The 20,571-nt window shown below is 51.2% G+C and overlaps 1 protein-coding gene across 2 annotated transcripts in view; it reads left to right on the top strand.

Moving 5' to 3' along the window:
- DRP2 (dystrophin related protein 2) overlaps positions 1-20,571 on the top strand; it is a 34,317-nt gene that overhangs the window by 5,875 nt on the left and 7,871 nt on the right. The window contains exons 2-14 of one of the 2 annotated variants that reach the window (XM_086756548.1): positions 6,221-6,374; positions 10,858-10,991; positions 11,811-11,967; positions 13,105-13,225; positions 13,700-13,968; positions 14,466-14,612; positions 15,133-15,211; positions 16,406-16,466; positions 16,848-16,909; positions 17,187-17,261; positions 19,201-19,402; positions 19,609-19,694; positions 20,400-20,557. In XM_086756548.1, coding sequence (XP_086612674.1) covers positions 6,267-6,374; positions 10,858-10,991; positions 11,811-11,967; positions 13,105-13,225; positions 13,700-13,968; positions 14,466-14,612; positions 15,133-15,211; positions 16,406-16,466; positions 16,848-16,909; positions 17,187-17,261; positions 19,201-19,402; positions 19,609-19,694; positions 20,400-20,557 — 1,659 coding nt within the window. In that variant the 5' untranslated portion in view covers positions 6,221-6,266. Of the gene's footprint in view, positions 1-6,220; positions 6,375-8,762; positions 8,880-10,857; positions 10,992-11,810; positions 11,968-13,104; positions 13,226-13,699; positions 13,969-14,465; positions 14,613-15,132; positions 15,212-16,405; positions 16,467-16,847; positions 16,910-17,186; positions 17,262-19,200; positions 19,403-19,608; positions 19,695-20,399; positions 20,558-20,571 lie in introns of those variants that run through there. The other variant, XM_086756549.1, reaches the window with a different exon arrangement.

Here is a 20,571-nt window from a genome sequence, read left to right as displayed (position 1 = left end):
CTACTACCTTCTCCCCCTCCCGAGCGGCACAGGGGGGAAAAGGGAATGGGGGTCGCGGTTAGTTCATCACGGGATGTTTTACGCCGCTACTTCGTCATCGGGGGAAGAACTCCTCGCATTCCTCCTCTGCTCCATTGTGGGGTCCCTCCCACGGGCCACAGTCCTTCATGAAACTGCTCCGGCGTGGGTCATTTCTTCCATGGGGTACAGTTCCTCCAGAACAGCTGTCCCAGCGGGCCCTCCATGGGCCACAGCTGCCTTCAGGCATCCACCTGCTCTGGCGTGGGGTCCTCCACAGGCTGCAGGTGAATCTCTGCCCCTCCGTGGACCTCCATGGGCTGCAGGGGGACAACCTGCTCCACCATGGTCGTCACCACAGGCTGCAGGGGAATCTTGGCCAGGAGCCGCATTACTGCTGCCCCTCCTTCTCCACTGACCTTGGTGTCTGCAGCTGTTCCTCACAACAGGCTGGTAGATGCCTCTCAGGATCCTTTTTACATCTTATTCACTTCTCATCTCCTCTCCACTTCTTGCAGCCAGGCTGGGCCGAGTTGGGCCCAGTCGGCTGCCCGGCAGGAGGCCAGAGGGTGAGGGCTGCAAGGCCCACAAGGCTTGCGCCTCCCCCTCTCTGCCCCCGCTCAGCTGCTTCACATGTTCTTCCCTTCTCTTTTTTTTTTTTCTGTTTTCCCCTTCTTAAATACGTTATTGCAGAGGCGTTATCGTGGGACATTCTGCTACCAATCGGCTCGGCCTTGGCCAGCAGCGGGTCCACCCTAGCCCCGGGCGAGTTCACTAAACAAAGGGGAGCGACTTCTAGCAGTTTCCTACAGAAGCTACCACCTTAGGCCCCCCCTCACCTAACAAAACCAGAACAAAAAGGGAATTTTATAACTCATAGTGAGTAAAAACTCATAAAAAGGTAGTGATGTGCAGAAAACAGACTCCACAATCTGTAAGGCTGTAAAGTAGGTATGTTTATTCGGCGCCAGTCAGCATGGGGTACATAAGTCAGAAAACCCCCAGGAGGTGTCATCCCTGGTTATCTCATGGAAAATTTTAGTCTCTTCCCAGATTCCTGACAAGTCCCTTTCTACCCTTTGTTCTTGATCTACATATGTACAACAATGTTCGCCTATGGCAGTACACAATCCCCCTTGCTGGGCAAACAACATATCCAAACCTAATCTATTCTGGATGACCATTTTCTTTAGAGATGAAGTTTCCTCTTGGAGGGCCTGAATTGCATCCCTTGTCGTGGTGCCGAGAGCTTCCATAGTAGCTGAAATATTCAGTAATGCCTTCTCTAATTCACTCAGTCCCAACCATGGAATAAACCACCTCGCAAAGCTATGAAAACCAGTGGGCCTGTCTATCAAGGGGTTGCTGCCACATCTGTGCCTAAAGGATCGCATGTATGTGCGTAGGAATTTTGGTGTGTTGAGGTGGTTTAGGTTTTTTCTAACAATAATATTTGGTACTATAATCCCCATAGCGCACCGACCAGCCCAATGCAATGGTAAAACTTTATACCCTGTACGCCCACAAATTCAATACCAAACACGCGAGGCGGGGAGCCCGATCACTGTGATGTTTTCAGTCCATGTTGTCCACCAGTTAGCGATTGATATTGTCTGTGGCCTCTGGGGGCTTTCATTTTCTGAGGCGGGGGCTGGCGTGGGAGAGATTAAGTCTAATAATCCCGGAACGCATTTAGTACAGTTGGAGTATTGTCCTACAAATGTTGCATTGCTACATCGTGTATTGAGGTGCCCCAAGCTACAACTACAGTTTGTTACCCATGAATCAAAATTGTCGGGCCTCAGTCCATTTGAATCACACTCCATATCTTCATTCTGCAAATTGTCACACCTTCGGCTACACATTGTACTTTGGGTTTCATCCCCCAGATTTAGGTCTATTTGCCAATCAAGATCCCCCAGTCTCACATTTTTTTAGGTCATTAAAAAGGGTGCTGTGACCGGCTTTGGGGTCTGGGAAGATTATAGCTGTCACAGGGTGTCCACTTCCCACATTCCTCGGTAAGTGAGAGCACAACCAGCAATCAGACAGATTCATGACCTTAGCGACCTTTTCATGAAGTTGCAAAAATGTGTTATCCTCCCATGCCTCGACTCCCTTCATCAGAATAGTGGTAGTGGTTAACGCCGCGATAACACGAGTTTTTGAGGCTATACTTGTGTGACCCTCCATGTAGACTTGGGTGCTCTTTTTGCCCTAGTGTGGTGTATCCAGGCGTTTTGCTCCTTGATCTTGATTGCTGTAAAGGAGGTGAGGAGAACCTGGTATGGTCCTTCCTACTGCGGTTCTCTCTCTGTAAGAGACTTTACATATACATAAACTCCAGGTTGTATATCATGCACAGGTTCATCTAGACCTCTTCCTCGGGTCCCAATCATATGCGTTCTGATTTTATTAATCTGTTTGCCAAATGCCACCATGTAGGAAGTCATAATTTCGTCCCCAATTTGCATAGATATCCCCTTTTGTATCTCATAGGGTCGCCCATACAAAATTTCAAAGGAACTCAGTCCTTCTCTCGCCCTTGGTCTCATTCGTATATGCAAAAGGGCTAAAGGGGGAGATTAAGGCCATGTCAGGTTTGCCTCTTGTCCCAATTTTACAATTTGCTGTTTGATTAAGTGGTTCATTTTCTCCACTTGACCACTCGATTGGGGCGATATGGGGTATGAAGTTGCCAATCTATTCCCAAATGGTGGCTAATTTGTTGTACTATTTTTGAGACAAAATGTGGTCCTCTGTCAGAGGATATGGTTGCTGGAACCCCAAAGCGTGGTATTATCTCATGTACCAATACTTTAGTTACCTCCCGGGCTTTAGCTGTTCTGGTCAGAAATGCTTCTGGCCAACCTGAAAAGGTGTCAGTTAATACCAGTAAATACCGATACCCCCCTTTTCTTGGAAGTTCTGTAAAATCAACCTGTCGTTGTTGTCCAGGCCCATTGCCTTTCCCCATCTGGCCCATTTCTGGTTTGCGGGTATTTTTAGGATTAGTCTGGAGGCAATGGTCACACTCTTGAGTCACCTGTCTCACCGTGGTATATAAGTTTCTGGCTACAATTTCTCTTATTAAATGTTTATACAGAGCCTCTGTTCCCCAATGCCTTTTTCTATGTTCCTCCCGTATCAAGTGCCACAGTAAACAAGAGGGAATAATTAGTCTTCCCTGTGGGGTATACGCCCACCCTTCTTCATTATATGACCCTTCTAAGTCTGTAATAAGTTTCCGATCTTCCTTGGTATATTCTGGCTTACCTTCTAGGGATATTTGCCTATCAGGAATTAGAGCCCCTTCTATTTTTACCTTTGTTTTGGCCACTTGTTTTGCCTCTCTGTCCGCCAGCTCATTCCCTTTCTCCAAATCGGAGCTCACTCTCTGGTGTGCCTTAATATGCATAATTGCCACTTTCTCAGGGAGCTGAACAGCTTCTAGTAGCTTTAGAATCTCTTCTGCATATTTAATATTTTTCCCTTGAGAGGTCAATAGTCCTCTCTCTTTCCAAATTGCTCCATGTGCGTGCACAACTCCGAAGGCATATTTCAAGTCTGTATAAATATTCACAACCTTGCCCTGGGCCAATTCCAAGGCTCGGGTTAGGGCAATTTAACTGCTCCCATCTGTGAACCAGTTTTCCCCGTTTTTTATGGGGCTGTCCCTCAGGTCTGGGCGGCTTGCGTATGTTGCTTCGATGGTTATACAATGGCCACCATTGACTGCAATATTTGATAAGGGTGTTCTTACTTTCCGTACCTCCAGTCCCACAATATCTTTCCAGTGAGCAAGTACACAACCTACAGGACTTTTCTTTAATATTCCTCCACTCTGACCCCCTCCCATATTTATTGATTTATTCTCTGATCCTGTCTTTGCTCCGTGTCCAGCAACTCAGTTGCTGTACCACCCCTTCCCCAGAGTCTGACAGGTGCTGCCACTCCCCCAGAATCCGACTGGGCAACTACTTCTTCTTTTCCCTCAGTCTGACTTCCTCTTTTCCAGCATACACATACACAGCTCTCTCTTTACTCACCTAGGACACTCAAAATTCCAGCCAAACACTACCCACAACTTTTCACTACAACACTTACACTCTGGAACAAATATAGGTTTACAAGAGTTATTGTGGTGTAAAAGATACCATTCGGGACCGTTGGGGTCCCACTACAAGGGAACAAAGGAATCTACAATGACAAAACACAATAAACTACTACCGCGGTTACAAACACACACTTTGGATCCAATTCAATCTTCACACACAAACAATACAACTCACACAGAAAATCGTCTCTTACACTTCTATGTAAGCTCTCTTTGTGCCGACATACAAAGGTACTCACAGTGTCCACACTCTCATGGACATCCACACACTCTAGTGGTCACACAATCATACAACAAACTTCAGAAAGAGGAAAGTCCCCTTGCTTTCTAGTCCACCTCAGAAGAATCTGGGCGGCTAGGGGCGGCTGGACAGACCTCGTGCCACACACACAGTCATAGTTCTACTTAGATTCCCGGGACTCACTCACGCTTTCACAACACAGGCATTTACACCATAAAAGGTCCCACACACACAAAATCCTTCACACGAACACCATGGTTCAACAAGTCCAAATCAGTAGCCAACAGCCAATATCTTATTGCAATAACCAAAAATCAATACCTAAAGAGATTTAACATAGCGTCACGCCAGTTGTCAACCTTCTAGCAGCTGCAAGTATCTTTTAAAATTGCAAGAGGCCCGCTTACCCTTCTCCTGCTTCTCATATACCGGTCATCAGCAGGTCCGTGCTGGCTCTCAAAAATGGGATGCAGCAGTTACCTTGGACTCGCTCGATCTACTCTCAAGATCGCTAGCGGCCACCCTTTGGTCAGCAAAACCCCCCCTTCCTAAGGTACCTTTCCTCCTAGGGACTATGCTGTGCGCCGGACATCTCCGTGCGTCTCATCAGCAGCCCTGTTCCCTGTTTGAAAACACACCGTTTGGTCCGCGGCTTCAGGACATTGTTGTCTGCTCCCACAGTGGGTGGCTGGCAGCGGAGGCTCCTCCGAGGAAAGTGCTCGGGACGCGCCTAGGAGAGTCTGCTCCGCAGCTGCTCCCGTAGCCAAGCAGAGAGCCTCCTGCCTGGCTCGCCAAACTGACGTGCAGAAAACAGACTCCACAATCTGTAAGATTGTGAAGTAGGTATGTTTATTCGGCGCCGGGCAGCACGGGGGGTAGTCACGCCAAAACCGTGCGCGCCTGATGCGGCAACTTACTTTGAATTTATACATCCAGGTGTTACATATGCATGAAGTTTCGTAATTCACCTATAGATATGCATGAAGGTCCCTTCCAACCCTAACCATTCTATGATTCTATGATTTTCATAAACTCCCCCCCATCTGCGCTTGCGCAGTGCCTCCTGGTGGTGGTCATCGGGGGGGTCCTGGGGATGAAGATGGGCTGCTCCTCTTCATCACCGCTAGTAACCCTTTGTTTTCACGCAGACTCGGTTATGCTTTGGTTCTTGTCCAAACCGCAGGGTCAGTTCTGGCTGGTTCATACAGAAGGCCCTTCAGCTCTTATCAAGAACTGTTCCTGGGAGGGATACAAAAATTCTCGCTTTAGATATTCTACACAATGGCTGGTTAGTAAAGCATAAAGCACCATCTGTCTTAGTATGCACAGCTGCAATTGATTAATGCTTATACCTACTTAGGAGTTTTCTTTTAACCCCTTCTCTCAGTAGCTGATAGTATAAATGCATGTATGGGGGACTGAGGCTCTAGGCAATTTTCCATCTGAACATAAGAGGAAAAAAGAATGTTTGAAAATATTGTCTGTTCCGGGAATATGTCTGATATATCTAAACATAAGTGGTCATGACAGTGAGAACCTCTCTCCCCTCTTCTTTTAAACCCTGGGCTTCTCCTGTAGTTCAAGAAACCCAACCCTTTTAAAAAATGCAACATAATTGGTGGGACTCACTAACATAGGATATCATTATAGCAAATTGTATAAAGGTGCAAAAAGTTTTGGACATTTAAATGAAAAAAGATTGCAACATTAGTACAAATATATTTTAAAAAATTAATCCTTTTAGTCTTCAGCTTTTGTGAAGGCAGCACACTAGGCAGCTGGGAAGGGGGTCAGCTCCATGAGGAGGTGCAAGCTGACCCAGGGATTCTCATGCTGCTTTTCAGGTGCTTGTGCCCAGAGTTGTCTCCATCCCCATGAACATCGGTTCTGATGCAGCCCCTGGTGATGCAGGAATGGCCCTACGTCCTCCCACAATGTCCTGAGTGGCACATCACTGGTCAGGCGCAGCACAGCAGCACTGCCCACCCACTGTCTCAGGTAAGAGCTGGGTCTGGGAGCCTTTCCAATGGCAGCTTTTTGCAGTGGTTGCAAATGTCTGTGGAGCAAACTGGGACCTCTGTTCCTGGTAGAAGGGAAAGCTGTTAGCTCCAGCCCCTCATCAGCTTGCACTTAATGAGAGTGTTAGCACTCCTTGAGCATTTTGGCTGCAAATTGTTTCCCAAAGTAGAGCAACAGAGACAACCTGCAGAGCTGGATTTCAAGCCTCCTTCAAAATAAAGAGCAAGAAGCCACTGCTAACAGCTCTTGTGTATTTTGTTGGGTTTACATTTTTCCTGGAAACTTGGAAGAATGTCAGCTTTTGCTGAAAATGTAGGTTTCTAATCTTCCTGGTTGCAGAGAAGAGCTTGGAAATAAGTCCCTAGTGAATACTGTAAGGCAGAGGAGGAGTCTGACTTCTTTCTCTTCTAGTTATCTTGAGGAACAGAGAGTGCGTGCTCACACCACTGGTCTCCCTCCTTCTTCCCCCAAGGTCTCTGAGCTGGCAGGCCAGGCTCCTCACCAAAGCCGGGCAAAGAGGTGAGGTCCTCCGAGATTCCTGGGTAGATGGCAGGGCAGAGTGGAGGAGAACAGAAAGGTGTGCTGACGAATGTCTGCAAAGCTGCCTGTGCTATGCACCAAGCTGTCACAAGCTCGTTTAGCACCTTGTCCTGGGGTACTCAAGACAGCAAGGCTGGAAAACACTGCCGTAGCTCTGCTAGATCATGGCTTCCCCTGTACCATCTGTAGCTGTGGGTCACAGGGTGCCTCTCACCTGGCAAGAGACTGATGAATGGTGCCAAAGTTTTCCTTAGGTGCTAGCAATGTTGTTCCTAGGACGAATGAGGTCCCTGGCTCTGCCTTTTCCTTTTTCTTTGTGCTTCAAACATGAAGAGCAAAGGCTGAGCCTGAGGCTCCACCCTGCTGTGGTTTGCCATCAGCCTGGAACCATCCTGCTCCAGAGAGCTGGGGTCTGCAGGAAGAAGGCAGAGCTGTTCCTGGACTTGCTCCAGCATGCAAGGATGACTGGCTTGTTGACCCTGAGATGGCTGTTAGGTAGCTGCTACTGGACCAATGCATAGAGGAACAGCCCAGCAGATGAAGAGGAGAGGGAGAGGAATAGAACAAGATGAGCAGGCAAATGCCCTCCTGAGCTGCCTGAGCAGTCCAAGCCTTTATGAGGGAGCCAGAATCCTATGGGGTTTGCTGGGAGAGGGGAGGGGAGCTGGGGCAGGATGCACCCATCACCACTGAGCTGCAAGACAGCATAAGGGGTGGGTACAAACATCCTCAGCTCAGGTCATATCCACGACAGGGTTCCCCCAGTCCCTGCCTGAGCCTGGCTTTCTACTGTGTGGGCATCAGTATGTTGGGTGCCATGCACCAGCTGGCTGCCTCTGCAACATTAATGACAGCCTGCCTTGTTCAAAGGGTCTGCTGTGTCCTCCTCACAGGGGCAGGTGTTGCCACTTAGGAAACAGCCTTTCTCTTTTGTCCTTGCGTGTCCTGAAAGCTCCAGGAAGGCTGCAGACAGCCCTTCCTTTGTTGTGCCCTGGCCTTGCTGAAGCCCCCTCCTCCAATTTGGGATCTGATCCTGCATCTGTCGAGCCTGGGAGGTGATGGGGAGAGGAGGCCATGCTGGTCCCAGGGGGAGAGACAGCATCAGTCAGCCGTGCAGGCAGGGAAGGAGGGGAAGAGAGGGAGAGATACAGGGAGCTTTTTATTCCCTCTCTGTAGGTGGAGGACAGCATGGAAACAATGCTGGGCAGCAGGACTGTGTGGGGGGGAAAGGAGCCAGCCCAGAGACTTCTGGTAAAAACAATCTATTTGCACCCAGTCCTGGCAGGCAGGAACATCAAGCGCTGGCACCCAGCACTGGGCTGGGGCACGAGGGTGGCAAGGAGGGCATCTTTGGCTTCTTGGGAGTTAGGTCTCAAGGACCTGACTATTTACCTTCCGGGCAGCCAAAGCTTGCTGGGACCATTCCCTGGCCAAATCTCTTCCCTGGCAAACACTACTGTCTGCACTGCAATAGCTCCAGCATTTGAGGGCAAGGTCTCTGCTTGTCACCCCACCCCACGCCACCATCACCTTTGCCATGCCCTTGCAGAGGTGGATTTTCCCTAGTGCCCAGAGCAATCCCTCTGCACAGGGCCAACTTCCAGCAAGGGGCTTTCCCACGCTGGGGTGCCCTGCAAGCAGGCAGACCTCTGCCCCTTTTGTGCTTTGCAGGCAGCCACGATGGCACCACCAGGGTTAAGGCAGGTTGGAGGCTGCTGGAATGCCACTGGACAAAGCTGGGATTGAGGCTGGCTGCAAGGCACAGCCGCCTCCCTCCAGATTCCTAGGGGGTCAGTGCTAAGGGCAGCCCCACTCTGCTACTCACAGGGCACTTGCCTGCTTCCCTGCCGGGTGCTGCCTGGCAGCACCTGGAGGGATGGGAGGCAATGCCTGCTCCTCTGGCGAAGCTGAGCAGCCCTGCGGTGGATCTGTGGCTAAGCACAGGTAGTTGCACTCACCAGAGCCTGTGTGAGTGTTCTGCGCCTGAAAATAAAGCTGTTGAAGGGTGGAGAGGGTATGTGGATCCAGGCAGCCGCTGATGGGGCTCTGGGAAAAGGATGCTTAGGGGATGCTCAGAGGGAAAGCACTGCTTTTTCCCTCTGCTTACTTGCAGAGGTTTTGTCCTAGGGGAGCAGATGTTCAACACTTGAACCCTGCTTGGCCACTGTCACTGGCTCATCTACTGAGCATGGTCTGTGAGTCACAGGGTTGGTGAGCTTTTAACTTCTTAAACAAGGCTGGGAGGACTGTGTTGTCTGCTGACCTGTACTGCAGTTGCACTTGCACCTAAGTAGAGCTGATCCTCTCTTTTGGTATCCCCTGGGATAGAGGAGAGAGCTTTAGTGTTTCCTGGCAGCGCTATGGGGCTAACCTACTTCAGTGTCATGAGGATGTGCACATGCAGAGTATTGATTTTTCTACATTCAAGCAGCAGTTTTAGCTTGCATGGTTTGTATTCATGACGCCATTATTCCTGTGAACTCTGTGGGTGATGGTTTTCTCTGTTTTCTTGATGCTTCTGGAGTGGCAGGATGGAGAGGCAGAGAACAGCCTTGTGTTAGATGTTTTTAGGTGAAGAAAACTCAGCACAAGTCTCAGCGATCATTTGATTTCTCTCTGAGAACTGGTGTGGAGTGGATGCTCTTTTAGCTGTGTGGCCAAATTCCTCATCTGGTGGTTTCCTCCTGCCTGTTATTCTCCTTGGCTGGAACTGTCCCCTGGACACCTCTGGGAGCCCTTGGACAGAACAAGTTACAAGTATCTGCACATTGGAAGAGCTGCTGCTTTCCCCTAGAGGTGCCTGCCCTTCTCTGGCAAAGAGGTGTCTGTTGTATGCACTGTTTAGAAAGTGCTAACGCAGTTAATTATAATTGATTAATGACCTGGGGATAATTATCACAAACGAGTTCTAATATCAAAATAGCATTAGATTGAAATGCTGCCATTTCCCCACCAAAGCACATCAACATCTCACTTGTGGAAATGCAATGTGTCTGTGTGTTTTGCACAACAAACTATGTTTTTCGGAGAGGAAATCCCCTTTCACTCACTGAGTCCTATGTGAGATGCTTCCAGTCCTGCTGGTGTGTGTAGCTATCACCAGCAAGTGCAATGATGTATTTGCTGCCATCATAAACAGCAACATGATACAGCGCTAAAGGCTTAGAAGATAATTTCTTCCTTCATCCACCAAGGATTTGTTGTCCAGGGATCAGCAGCCAGTTTTCCAGGCTGAGGGGTGCAGTGCAAAGTGTGCTTCCTTCATGTGGCTGGGTTAAGATTTGCTCTCATCCGCTCCATGGCCCCTCAGAGAATCCTTCCCACCACTGCTCATTCTGAGAGGCGCAGAGAAGCAGCAGCGTCTGTGGAGAAGTGACATCTCAGATTTGCTGTGCAGGCAGGGACTATTCTTGTGCTTCTGTAGAGGAGCAGGTGGCAGCTCCCAGTACTGGGAAAGGCGTAAAGATGGTTGGCAGGTCCCCTTGATCCCTAGGAACAACAGGATCCATGGTGCTCACTGCTTCTCAAAGAACAGCAGCCCTCTATGGCATGGAAAGAAATCGCTGTTAGCCCTGCAGGAACTGTGACACACAAGGGCAGCTCAGATTTAATACCTACCCATGAGATAAGTTATTTGCTGGATAACTGAGGAGCACAGAGATCTTGCAGAACAGGAGATGTGCAGTAAGCCCTTCCTTCAACCTTTGCTCTTAGTGCTGGTGGAGCTGGCACTGCATCCTTCCTTCAGGCATGGCCATGAGCTTCCCCAGAGCTGCTAACAGACTCCTCCAGGAGCAAGGCAGCCCCCTTGCAAGATGAAAAGCCAGGGATGGTCAGGACAGAGGGAGTAGGTGTCCCCAGGCAAGGGTCATAAGCACTGGGCAGTGACTTCTGAACGCAGTGTCGTTCTATTTCTGCCCAGGTTGAAGCCTTGGAAGATGGTGCAGGACCTTCGTGTGTAGCCCCCCGGTCTCTGAGCAGTGCTGCTGGGCCCCAGGCCTCTCTGGAGATGAACCTTTGCTGGAACGAGATCAAAAAGAAATCTCACAGCCTTCGGTAAGAGTCCCTGCCCGGAGCAAGCTCTGGGGCTGGCCTTGCCTGCTGCATTTGCTTGTCAGGAGGTTTTTGAACTTGTTTGCTTGATGAGACACATGAATTCAGTGACTTTGGCTCAGTTTCCCCTCTTTTCCGCCAACCTCTGAGTCTTTCTCCCTATGCTGAAAAGCATCCCCTCCATTTCCACCCATCCTGTCCTACTCTCCCTCCCCCTCTTCGTTCCCGCTTGCTTTCTGCTGCTTTCTCCATCCTCTGCAGCTGCTGTCTTTGTGGCTTGTTTCTTTTTGCCCCATGGCCTTGCCTCCACCTCCTATGCGCTTGTCTGTTCTCTGGGAGCCCTCTTCACCTCGTGGGGGAAACACACTTTCCAGGCTGTCAGAGGTTGTAGTGCCACAGGCAGCATGACGGAGAGCTTAACTGGGGCATGTTAATTGTCTCCTGCCTTAATGCAAGGCTCCTGAAAGCTGCCCAGTGATGTAAATGCTGAGCCAAGCGCCTCTGTGCTAGCCAGAGTGCAGCCTTGACTTGCAGGTAAATGCAGAGTGGCTCTGTCCTCTGCTCTGGGCTCCAGGGTGATGAATAGCCTCAGAGGTTCTTCTCCCCAACTCCTCCGTGCTTCACTCCACCTGGCAGGGCAGTGTCTGTGCTGGCTGAGGGTCATGCACAGCCTATGCTGACGTGCACTGCCAGTCACTGGTGGGGTCCTGTGGGTGCCTGGGGGTCACCATCCCAGACGCGGTGCTGTGCCTCCCCTCCTCAGGGACCTGCTCCTCTCCTGTACATCTGACCACCATCCTGCTGGTCTCACTCTCCTGCCAGGGCTCGACTGGAGGCCTTTTCTGACCACAGTGGGAAGCTGCAGGTGCCTCTCCAAGAGATCATAGACTGGCTTGGGCAGAAGGATGAGGAGCTTTCAGCACAGCTGCCCCTGCAGGGCGATGTCCTCCTGGTGCAGCAGGAAAAGGAGACGCACGCGGTACGTTCCCTCACGCCTCCCCTGCCATCGTTCTCTGGTAAGAAGAGCTGCAGGTAGGCGGCCCTACCTGTGACCCCCACCTCGTGTCACTGCCTGTGCCCACAGCCTGTGAGTGCACTAGTCCTGCCCATCTCCATCTCTGCTTCCCATGGAAAGGCAGAGAACCAGTCCCATAGGAAATATCCATAGCCCATCTGTTTTTAGACAATAAATCTGCATTCCAGCCTGAAGTCATCTGCAGGTGCTGCAGTGGGCCCCATCACTTCTCTCCTAGTTTCCTCCCATAAGGAGGGAACAGAGGGAATTGCCTCTCACTAGCCTCTGCTTTTGGGATCCTGGGGCCTGAGGAGGTTGGTTGGTCTGAAGGTGACCCAGTGGTCGGGACATGAGTGATTCCTGCAGTAGCACTTTATCATCATATCTGAAACTGGGGTAAACTCAGACACCTCAGTTTCCTGCTTCCCTGATCAGAGCATTTCCTTCTCACTGCCGGTGGCTTTTGGGCTTTAGTTGTTTTCATCTTGATAACAAAACTGACCTGTTGCTTACTGTTGCTGTCCTTCATCCTTGCTGGAGCTAGCCTCTTCCCTTGTGCACAAACAGCTGATCAAGCAGACCTCACCAGTTGGGGTTTGCAGCTGGAGGGGAGGAGAGGACATCCTAAACCAGCCTGCCTCCAAGGTCTGCCCTGGCAGATATGCTGCTTTGGGGCATCCTGCTGTTCCCCTCCTTGGTTGTCCAGCAGCAGGATTTGTTGCTGAACAGCTACTGGAAGGACTGCTTGCATGACCATGCTCTTATTGTAAATGAGGAGCATCTCCAAGCAGTGCCTGTGAAAGCATCATCAGTAAAGCAGTTCCCCTTGTGCTACCCTGGCTCAACACACCCTTCTGGACTTGCTGTTCTGCCTGCCCTCTCCAGCAAAGCTGCAGTTCAGACCTCTGCAGGAGCCACCTTCTTCCAGGTGGTCATTCATTCCCTGAACTGCAAAAATATTTCTTTGTTAACTTCTCTCTGTGTTTCCAGTGAGGTTTGGGCCTTGGAGTGAATAAATCACTGCAGCCCTTGGCAAGGGGGCAGCAGGGGCACGATTCTCCAGCTCAGCCTGCTGTCTCATCTCTGTGCTCTGCTCTCCAGGCTTTCATGGAAGAAGTGAAGTCTCGGGGACCATACATTTACTCTGTCCTGGAGTCAGCACAGGCTTTCCTTTCCCAGCACCCATTTGAGGAATTAGAAGAACCAGCTTCAGAAAGCAAAGGTCTGTGGAGCTGCCCCTTCCTTGTTCTCCATAGCACAGCACAGCTCCTCCTGGGCTGGACCGGAGAAGATGGAGTGGAGGTGGTTGGTGTGGCGCAAAGCAGCACATCAGTGCTCTGCCTCATGCTGTCATGCACCAGACTGTTTCTAATCCTTTGTCCAAAGGTCAGACTGGCACAGAACGATTCTGTCCCAGGCAAAGGCAGAGTCTGCTGGTGCAGCTCATGATGATCTCATGAGACAGTATCAGATGTTTTTAAAGGGCAGCAGGGCTTCTGCCTGTGAGGCAGGCTGGATACCTAGAGGAACTGGTGCAGAGATGGATACTATCATCACTTGGTTTCCCTCCCTTTTTCCATTTTCCCTAGATTTTTTTATCTCCCTTTTGCCTGCTCTTCCTCCACCTCTTGCCCACTCTCTTCTGGGCTGGGCTCTCATTTTTGTTCTCCATTCCCCTCCTGCTTTGCCTCCACAGATGTTTCTCCCCGGCACCGTATCCAAAACATCAGCCGCTTTGTCTGGAAGCAGGCGAACGTGGCCAGTGAACTGTGGGAGAAGCTCACAGCCCGGTGTGTAGACCAGCACCGTCATATCGAACGGACACTGGAGCAGCTGCTAGAGATTAAAGGGGCTATGGAGGAGCTCAGCATGACACTGGACCAGGCTGAAAATGTGCGTGAAACCTGGGAACCCATTGGGGATCTCTTCATTGACTCCTTACCAGAGCACATCCAGTCGACCAAGGTACTTCTGGCTCCGAGAAGGCTCCAGCCTTGGTCTCAGAGGTGATGAGATGCTGCTTCCCAGGAGGGCAGTGCTGCTCCTCCTGACTGCTCTGTCCAATGCAGCCTCGTTACTTGGGCTCACAGGGGCCAGATCCTCTCTCCGACAGCTCACTAGCCTTGTAAGGGTGGATTTGGCCTGCAGTGTCCTGAGAAATTGGCTGTGCTGAGTGCCTTGTCATGGCACAGACCTTACACAGGTACAGTGGCTAAGCGTAGATGAGCCATTGTCCATGACCCACTTCTCAGGAGATCTGAGTAATCTCCAGCCTGGCTGATTTGTTATGGGTTTTTTTTCTGTCCCCACTAAGGTACCCTGTGGGGAGGGTTATTCAGCAGTTTCTTGCCAGCCACTAGCCCACCCTAGCTTGTAGCAGAGGAATCAGATCCAAGTCCTGACCCGCTTCTTTTAATTCTTCCCCTGCCCTGTGCCTGTTCGCCTGGGGCATGGGACTCCAGCTGTTCAAAGATGAGCTCTCCCCCATGAAGGATGGGGTGAAGGTGGTCAATGATCTTGCGCACCAGCTTGCCATCTCAGATGTCCATCTCTCCATGGAGAACTCCCGTACCCTGGAGCAGATCAACACGCGCTGGAAGCAGCTGCAGGTGGGAAGGAGTCAGGACCAAGCACTGCAAATAAACTACAGGTGGGAGGATGCTGGGGAAGGGCCATCACTGCTGAGCTTAAAGGACAATAAAGTAAGGCTTGGTGTAGCAGGAGTGGTATAGCTGGTGTTCCTGGAGGAGAAGAGCATCCGTTCAGTGTGAGGAAAGCGGCTAGTAAATCTGTAGAGATCTTGAGCAGGAAAAGGCAATGGAAGGAACAAAGGATGCTGTCTGAGGAGAATCAGGATCTGATGGGAGTTCAGTAACAGCTGTGGCTTTGTTGATCTCTATGACAATATGGATACAAGTGAGGTGGAGATGAGGCCTGTGCTGTCTCAGCCTGTGAGAGGAGGTGTGGAGGGCTGAGTGGACTAGGCAGTGCAAATACCAAGGCAGGTGAGGAAGGAAGAAGACCTGCATGCTGGGGCATATCTGAGTCCATCCACAAGCCTTCCTGAATGGGGCTTTGATCTGAAACGCCTGATGGGCTGCCACTGAATTATTTTGTCCCATTCTCCAGGCCTCTGTAAATGAACGCCTGAAGCAGCTCCAAGATGCCCATCGGGACTTCGGACCAGGTTCCCAGCACTTCCTCTCCTGTACGTGAGTTGGTCTTCCTGGCTTCCTGCCGTGAGGTTGCCTCTGCAGAGTGGCTTAGGAGTGGCACAGGAGAATGGGATGCAGAGTCCTGCTGCTGAGCCCAGAGACCCCAGAGCCATGTACGCAGCTAGAAAAGGGCCCAGCCCAGTGCCTGGTGCAAAGGAATCAGAGCAGGGGGCATCTACCAAAGCTAGCATGCTACCTTGCCTTGTGAGACCAAAGGTGGGATATGAGTGTGATTCCCCTTCAGAGCGCAGAGCTGTGACACTCGCAGCAGCTCCCAGGTGATACTGGGACTGTGCCAGCCTCAGAGACTGGGTAGGCAAGACAACAGATGGCAGAAAAAGGCAGTCCCCCATATCCCATCTTAGTCATTCAGAGGGAAAACATGTGCACGTTAAGGAGGTTTTCATTCACATGGCGAGGCAGATGGATGCTGTTCCTACAGAGCTGAGCTGCTGCTGGCTGCTGGCTCTCAGACCTGCAAAGGATGGGCAGCAGGTCATGCTCCAGAGTCTGGGGTCTGTCCTTGGAAACGCTGAGCCCTGCAGGGTCTCCAGATGTCAGTGGGGTTTGTTGGCCTGTGTTTCTCTGCAGACTGTGTCTTCCTATCTGAAAGGAATAGCGACTTTTCCAGTTTCTGAAATTGATAAGCTGCCTGTGACAAGGGAAAATAGCTGAGGGTCATAAAAGGGCTTTTGTCCGCTAGATAATAAAAATAAGCTGGCAGGCAACTGGCATGGGGTGCATCCTCATCTTCCCAAGATACTGCAGCTGACGCATCAGTAATTGGAACAGCAGATACTGTGGCTGCCCAAGGCTGGCCATAGCAGGCAGTGCCGTGTGTGTGCCTGGCTCCCAGCTGCTACAAGCCCTGCCCACTGGTGACCATAGCATGCCTTGGGCATCATCAAAAGCATCAGGAAGTGTCTCTTCCTGAGTTCTGAGCTCAGCCAGATTCAAAGCCCCTGTCTCAAAAGAGGCAAGATGCCTCTGACAAGACCAGCAGTCTTGTGCCTCTCTTACATGCAGCATCTGCTTGCCTGCTCGAACAACCCAAGTTGGTGATTTGGGAAGGCACAGCCTCTTCAGAGGCACCCAGTGCTGGCACAGCCCTGCTGGGGTCTCATCAGAAACCCCATCAACCTAAAGGAGTGTTTGTTGATCTGACATGTATGTCTCTCTCCTTGCAGCCTCTGTCCAGGTGCCCTGGGAGCGAGCCATTTCCCCCAATAAAGTGCCATACTACATCAAGTGAGTGTGCTCCCAACTGCAGCCCGTGGTCTTCTCTGGCCCAGTAGGAACAGGAATTGGGGACCAGTGAGCAGACTGGTGTGAGCACTGACGTCCAGTGAATCGTGCCACCTCCAGCCTGGCAGAGCCAGGCTTTCCTTGCCTGCTGAGATGCCCCAGATGAGGGGGGATGCTGGCTGGAAGGAGGAAGGGCTGGCAGCAAGTGTGGGCATCCTCCATGCTGCTGCAGCTGGAGAGTGTGCTCGCTAGGGTGCAGCAGCCCCAGCATCTCCAGGCACCGGGGAACTCGCTCCCAGGGCCAAATGGGTCCTGGTTTTAGTCTCTCATGGCAGCTGCTTAATTCCCAGCTTGACTCTTAGTTTCCTTCTATTTTCCTTGCAGCCACCAGGCCCAGACAACATGTTGGGACCACCCGAAGATGACAGAGTTGTACCAGACACTGGGTAAGGAGTCTGTCACAACACCGTTCGAGTAGCATCTGCCTTTTCACAGTGTGAGGTGCTATGTGAGATCCCCCCAGCCCATCTGCTCCCCTCTGCGGCACAGGGCCCCCCAAAGTAATGGGGTGTGACTCCTTGCCAGGCTCTGCCACTCCTCCTTCCACACATGCTCTGCTTCTGCTGGTGAGGCTGGTGTCTGGGAACTGCAGCTGCTGCTTCCTGCCCTGGAGATAAGGAGGTTGAGCAGCGGTTTTATTCTTCTTTTCCTGTGTTATTGCAGCGGATTTGAACAACATCAAGTTCTCAGCATATCGGACGGCTATGAAACTACGACGGGTGCAAAAAGCCCTGCGATGTGAGTGTGGGAAGTATTTCCCTCCTGCTGTGTCTCCCTCGATAGAGGCATTAAAATAACACAAGCTTTTATCAGGACATAAAAGGCAGGAGCCCACCAGGAGACAAGGTAGCTGAGGCAGAAGCGCTAGGAAGCCTGTGGCTGGAAAGCTGAGCAAATCCACCAGGGAGGTGTCTATGTCAGCACCTTTCTTTGCAGGCTTAGAGTGGAAATGCCTCGAGGGCAGGTGTTAGTCAAAGGGATTTGAGAACAAAGTGGTCCAGCTTAGAGTTATAAAGCTGTGAGATCAGGCAGGGAGCTCCAAAGGAGCCTGGAGAAGCCATGGATGTAATCAAGAGCAGAAACCAGCCTCACTGGCAAGGGCAGAGAGGGCTCTGCTACTTAGAGAAGGAAGGAAGCAAATAAACTTGACTTCTGCACTGTTGGTATAACTCCAGTTAAAATGAGGATTAATAGCCAGGTGAGTTCAACATGATGCGTGGGTCTCTGAGGGGCAGCTGCTCCTTGGAAACTACTGAGGAGTTTCCAGGGGAATCGGTGAACAAGCAGAGGAGAATCTGATAGACATGGCATCCTTGGCTGCTGGAGAGCTTTTGGCAAGACCTCTTGCCTAAGGCTCTGTCACAATTAAACAGTGGCAGGATGAGGGAAAACCCCCTCCTGAATGAATCATTCCCAATGGGGAGGAGACACAGCCAGGTAGCAGTGGGGTCTCAGGCAGACCTGTGCTCCTTGATATCCTGTGAAAGGTCTGGAAGAAGGCAATGTGTGAGGGTAAGAGGAGATTTGGTACTTGGGGGAGTTGAACCCTGGCTGCAGAGTATTTTCATGACACTGTGGTGACCAGGCTGTCCCACACCTGGGGACATTCAGGGCTAATTTAGTGCAAATGGGGGAAAGCAGCAGTTAGCTTTTGCCATCCTGCAAAGATGTTCATGCAGCAGTGGTCGCAGAAATGCCAGGCACGGTGAGGAAAAGGGCAGAGAGCAAAGCAGAGCCCTTCTGTGTGCTGCTTGTGCATCTTTGGTTGCCTGTCTCTTGCATCTGATGTGCTGCACTGATGCCTTCTTCCCAGCCCAGAAATTATGTGCAAGAATGTGAATAAATGCTTCTTATTCAAGACGTACTTGAGAAGGGCAAGGAGGCTGCCAAGGCAGGGTACCTGTGATGAGGTTTGGTGGAGTGAGTGGCCATGTAGTAAAGAGGCAGTGTGGAACACAGAGCCATGTGCAGTCATGGACAGTGTGGACATGAGGATGAGCAGGAACGATACTCACTGGCATGTGCATTGCTTCTGTCAGCAGCTTTGACAGAAGAGAGACTTTTCCACAGAGTGACGTTACAGTGTGGAAATAGCACATGATCCCCTGGGCACTGAGAACATACTGGCTGCTAAACGTGGTAGCACACACAACCTGCAGCCATAGAAATCTGAAAGCAGGGTAGCCAGAGTAGCTCCCACTGTCCTGTCCCCGTTTTATGTTTGTGCCTTGACACCCACTGCCGGTCAGAGCTGGAGACAGGACTGCTCCACCTCTGGGCAGCTGCTTGTAGGCTCTGTGTGCCTCTGTGCCTCCTCATCTTCCCACACCAGCCCTGCAGGGACCCAGCATGTGCAGAGGCCAGCTCAGAGTGCCTGTAGCTCTGCACAGAGCCTTTCAGGGGTAGCGTTTTCATGGCTATGACTGGCAACAGGGAGGAAAAGTAACACAGAATGATAGCTCAAGCTGACTATAGATGGAGATGTGGGTATTTTGGGAGGGGTTTATGGGTGGGAGAGCAATTCTGGGAGCTGTGTCCGTCCTGTCAGCATCTTTCCCACTGCAATGGGGCTGAGATTGCCCCAGGTCAGGGCAGGGCTGTGTCTCTCTCCTCTTGGTTCTCACCTCTCCCATTTTCCTCTCTGCCTCTGATCCCTCCGTCTGTGCTTTCTGCACAGTGGACATGGTGACTCTGGCCACAGCCTTGGAAATCTTCAATGAACATGACCTGCAGCCCAGCGACCGGGCGATGGACGTGGTGGAGGTCATCCACTGCCTGACTGCCCTCTACGAGAGGCTGGAGGAGGAGCGGGGCATCCTGGTGAATGTGCCACTCTGTGTGGACATGAGCCTCAACTGGCTCCTGAATGTCTTTGACAGGTACCAGTCCCTTGGTGTCCCCCTGAGCTTGGGGCTGCCATGTTTGGAAGGAAACCTCTGTGCTGCTCTTCCAGCCAGCAGTGCTGCAAAAAGGCCCTGGCCGCTAGCAAGGGGGCTGCCTGGCATGGGCCTGCCTTGCTGACCCCCCTGCATAAAAAAAAAACTTCCAAAATATTTGCAAACCTGTGCAATATCTCGCCTTGCAGTGGCCGCAGCGGGAAGATGAGGGCTCTCTCCTTCAAGACGGGCATTGCATGTCTATGCGGGACAGAGGTCAAGGAGAAGTTTCAGTGTGAGTCTCCCATCTCTCTCCCCCAGAGCCTGGTCTGGAGTAACCTGGGGAAAGCAGGAGTGCTTTTGTTTCCTGACTTAGCCCTTCTTTGCCTAGAAAGAGCAGAGAAACAGCTTTCCTTCTTGCATCCCCACGTCTCCCTCCCTCTCCAAGCCTACACTGCTTAAATTAGGATGCATTTTTGCAGACTGACTGGTGCTGCGGTGATCTTGCTTGCATGGCACTATAAGGAACAGTGCAGAGAAGGCAAACAGGCAACACTTATCCAGTGCTTCCCAGAAGGAAAAAACCTGGGAGTGTATGGCTGGGAAGTGGGTTTCAGACAAATTAAAGGAAGTCCCTTTTCTCACTTCATTTTAACCATGGGATATTGTGGAAAGGTTAGCATAGGAAGCACCAAGGGCTTCCCAATAAAGGGATTGGGCAGATTCACAGATGACAGGCCAGCTGTGGCTGTTAAAGATGTGATATGTGTAACCTGTCTCAAGAAGACTCTAAACTCCTTGTTATTGGGAGCTGGAAGGATACTGGTAAAGGTTATTTAAGCATAGCTCAGTTTTTCCCTCTTATTTAAGCTCCCTGCTGGAGACAGGTGGCTGGGACTCTGGTCTGATCCTCACACTTCTCCCCTGTGCCTGCATCCTCCCGGTGTGTCGGGGCATCAGCTGTGTCTCTAACAGGTCTGTGTGTCCATCCTGCCCGCAGACCTCTTCAGTCAAGTGGCGAACACTGGGGGCGTGTGTGACCAGCGGCACCTTGGCGTCCTACTCCATGAGGCCATCCAGGTCCCACGCCAGCTGGGGGAGGTGGCAGCATTTGGGGGCAGCAACGTGGAGCCCAGTATCCGCAGCTGCTTCCGCTTTGTGAGTAGGGTGCT

Source organism: Chlamydotis macqueenii, chromosome 11, assembly GCF_036417535.1.
Source record: "Chlamydotis macqueenii isolate bChlMac1 chromosome 11, bChlMac1.mat, whole genome shotgun sequence".
NCBI classification, from domain to species: Eukaryota; Metazoa; Chordata; class Aves; order Otidiformes; family Otididae; genus Chlamydotis; species Chlamydotis macqueenii.
This window is presented reverse-complemented; position numbering and strand designations above follow the sequence as displayed.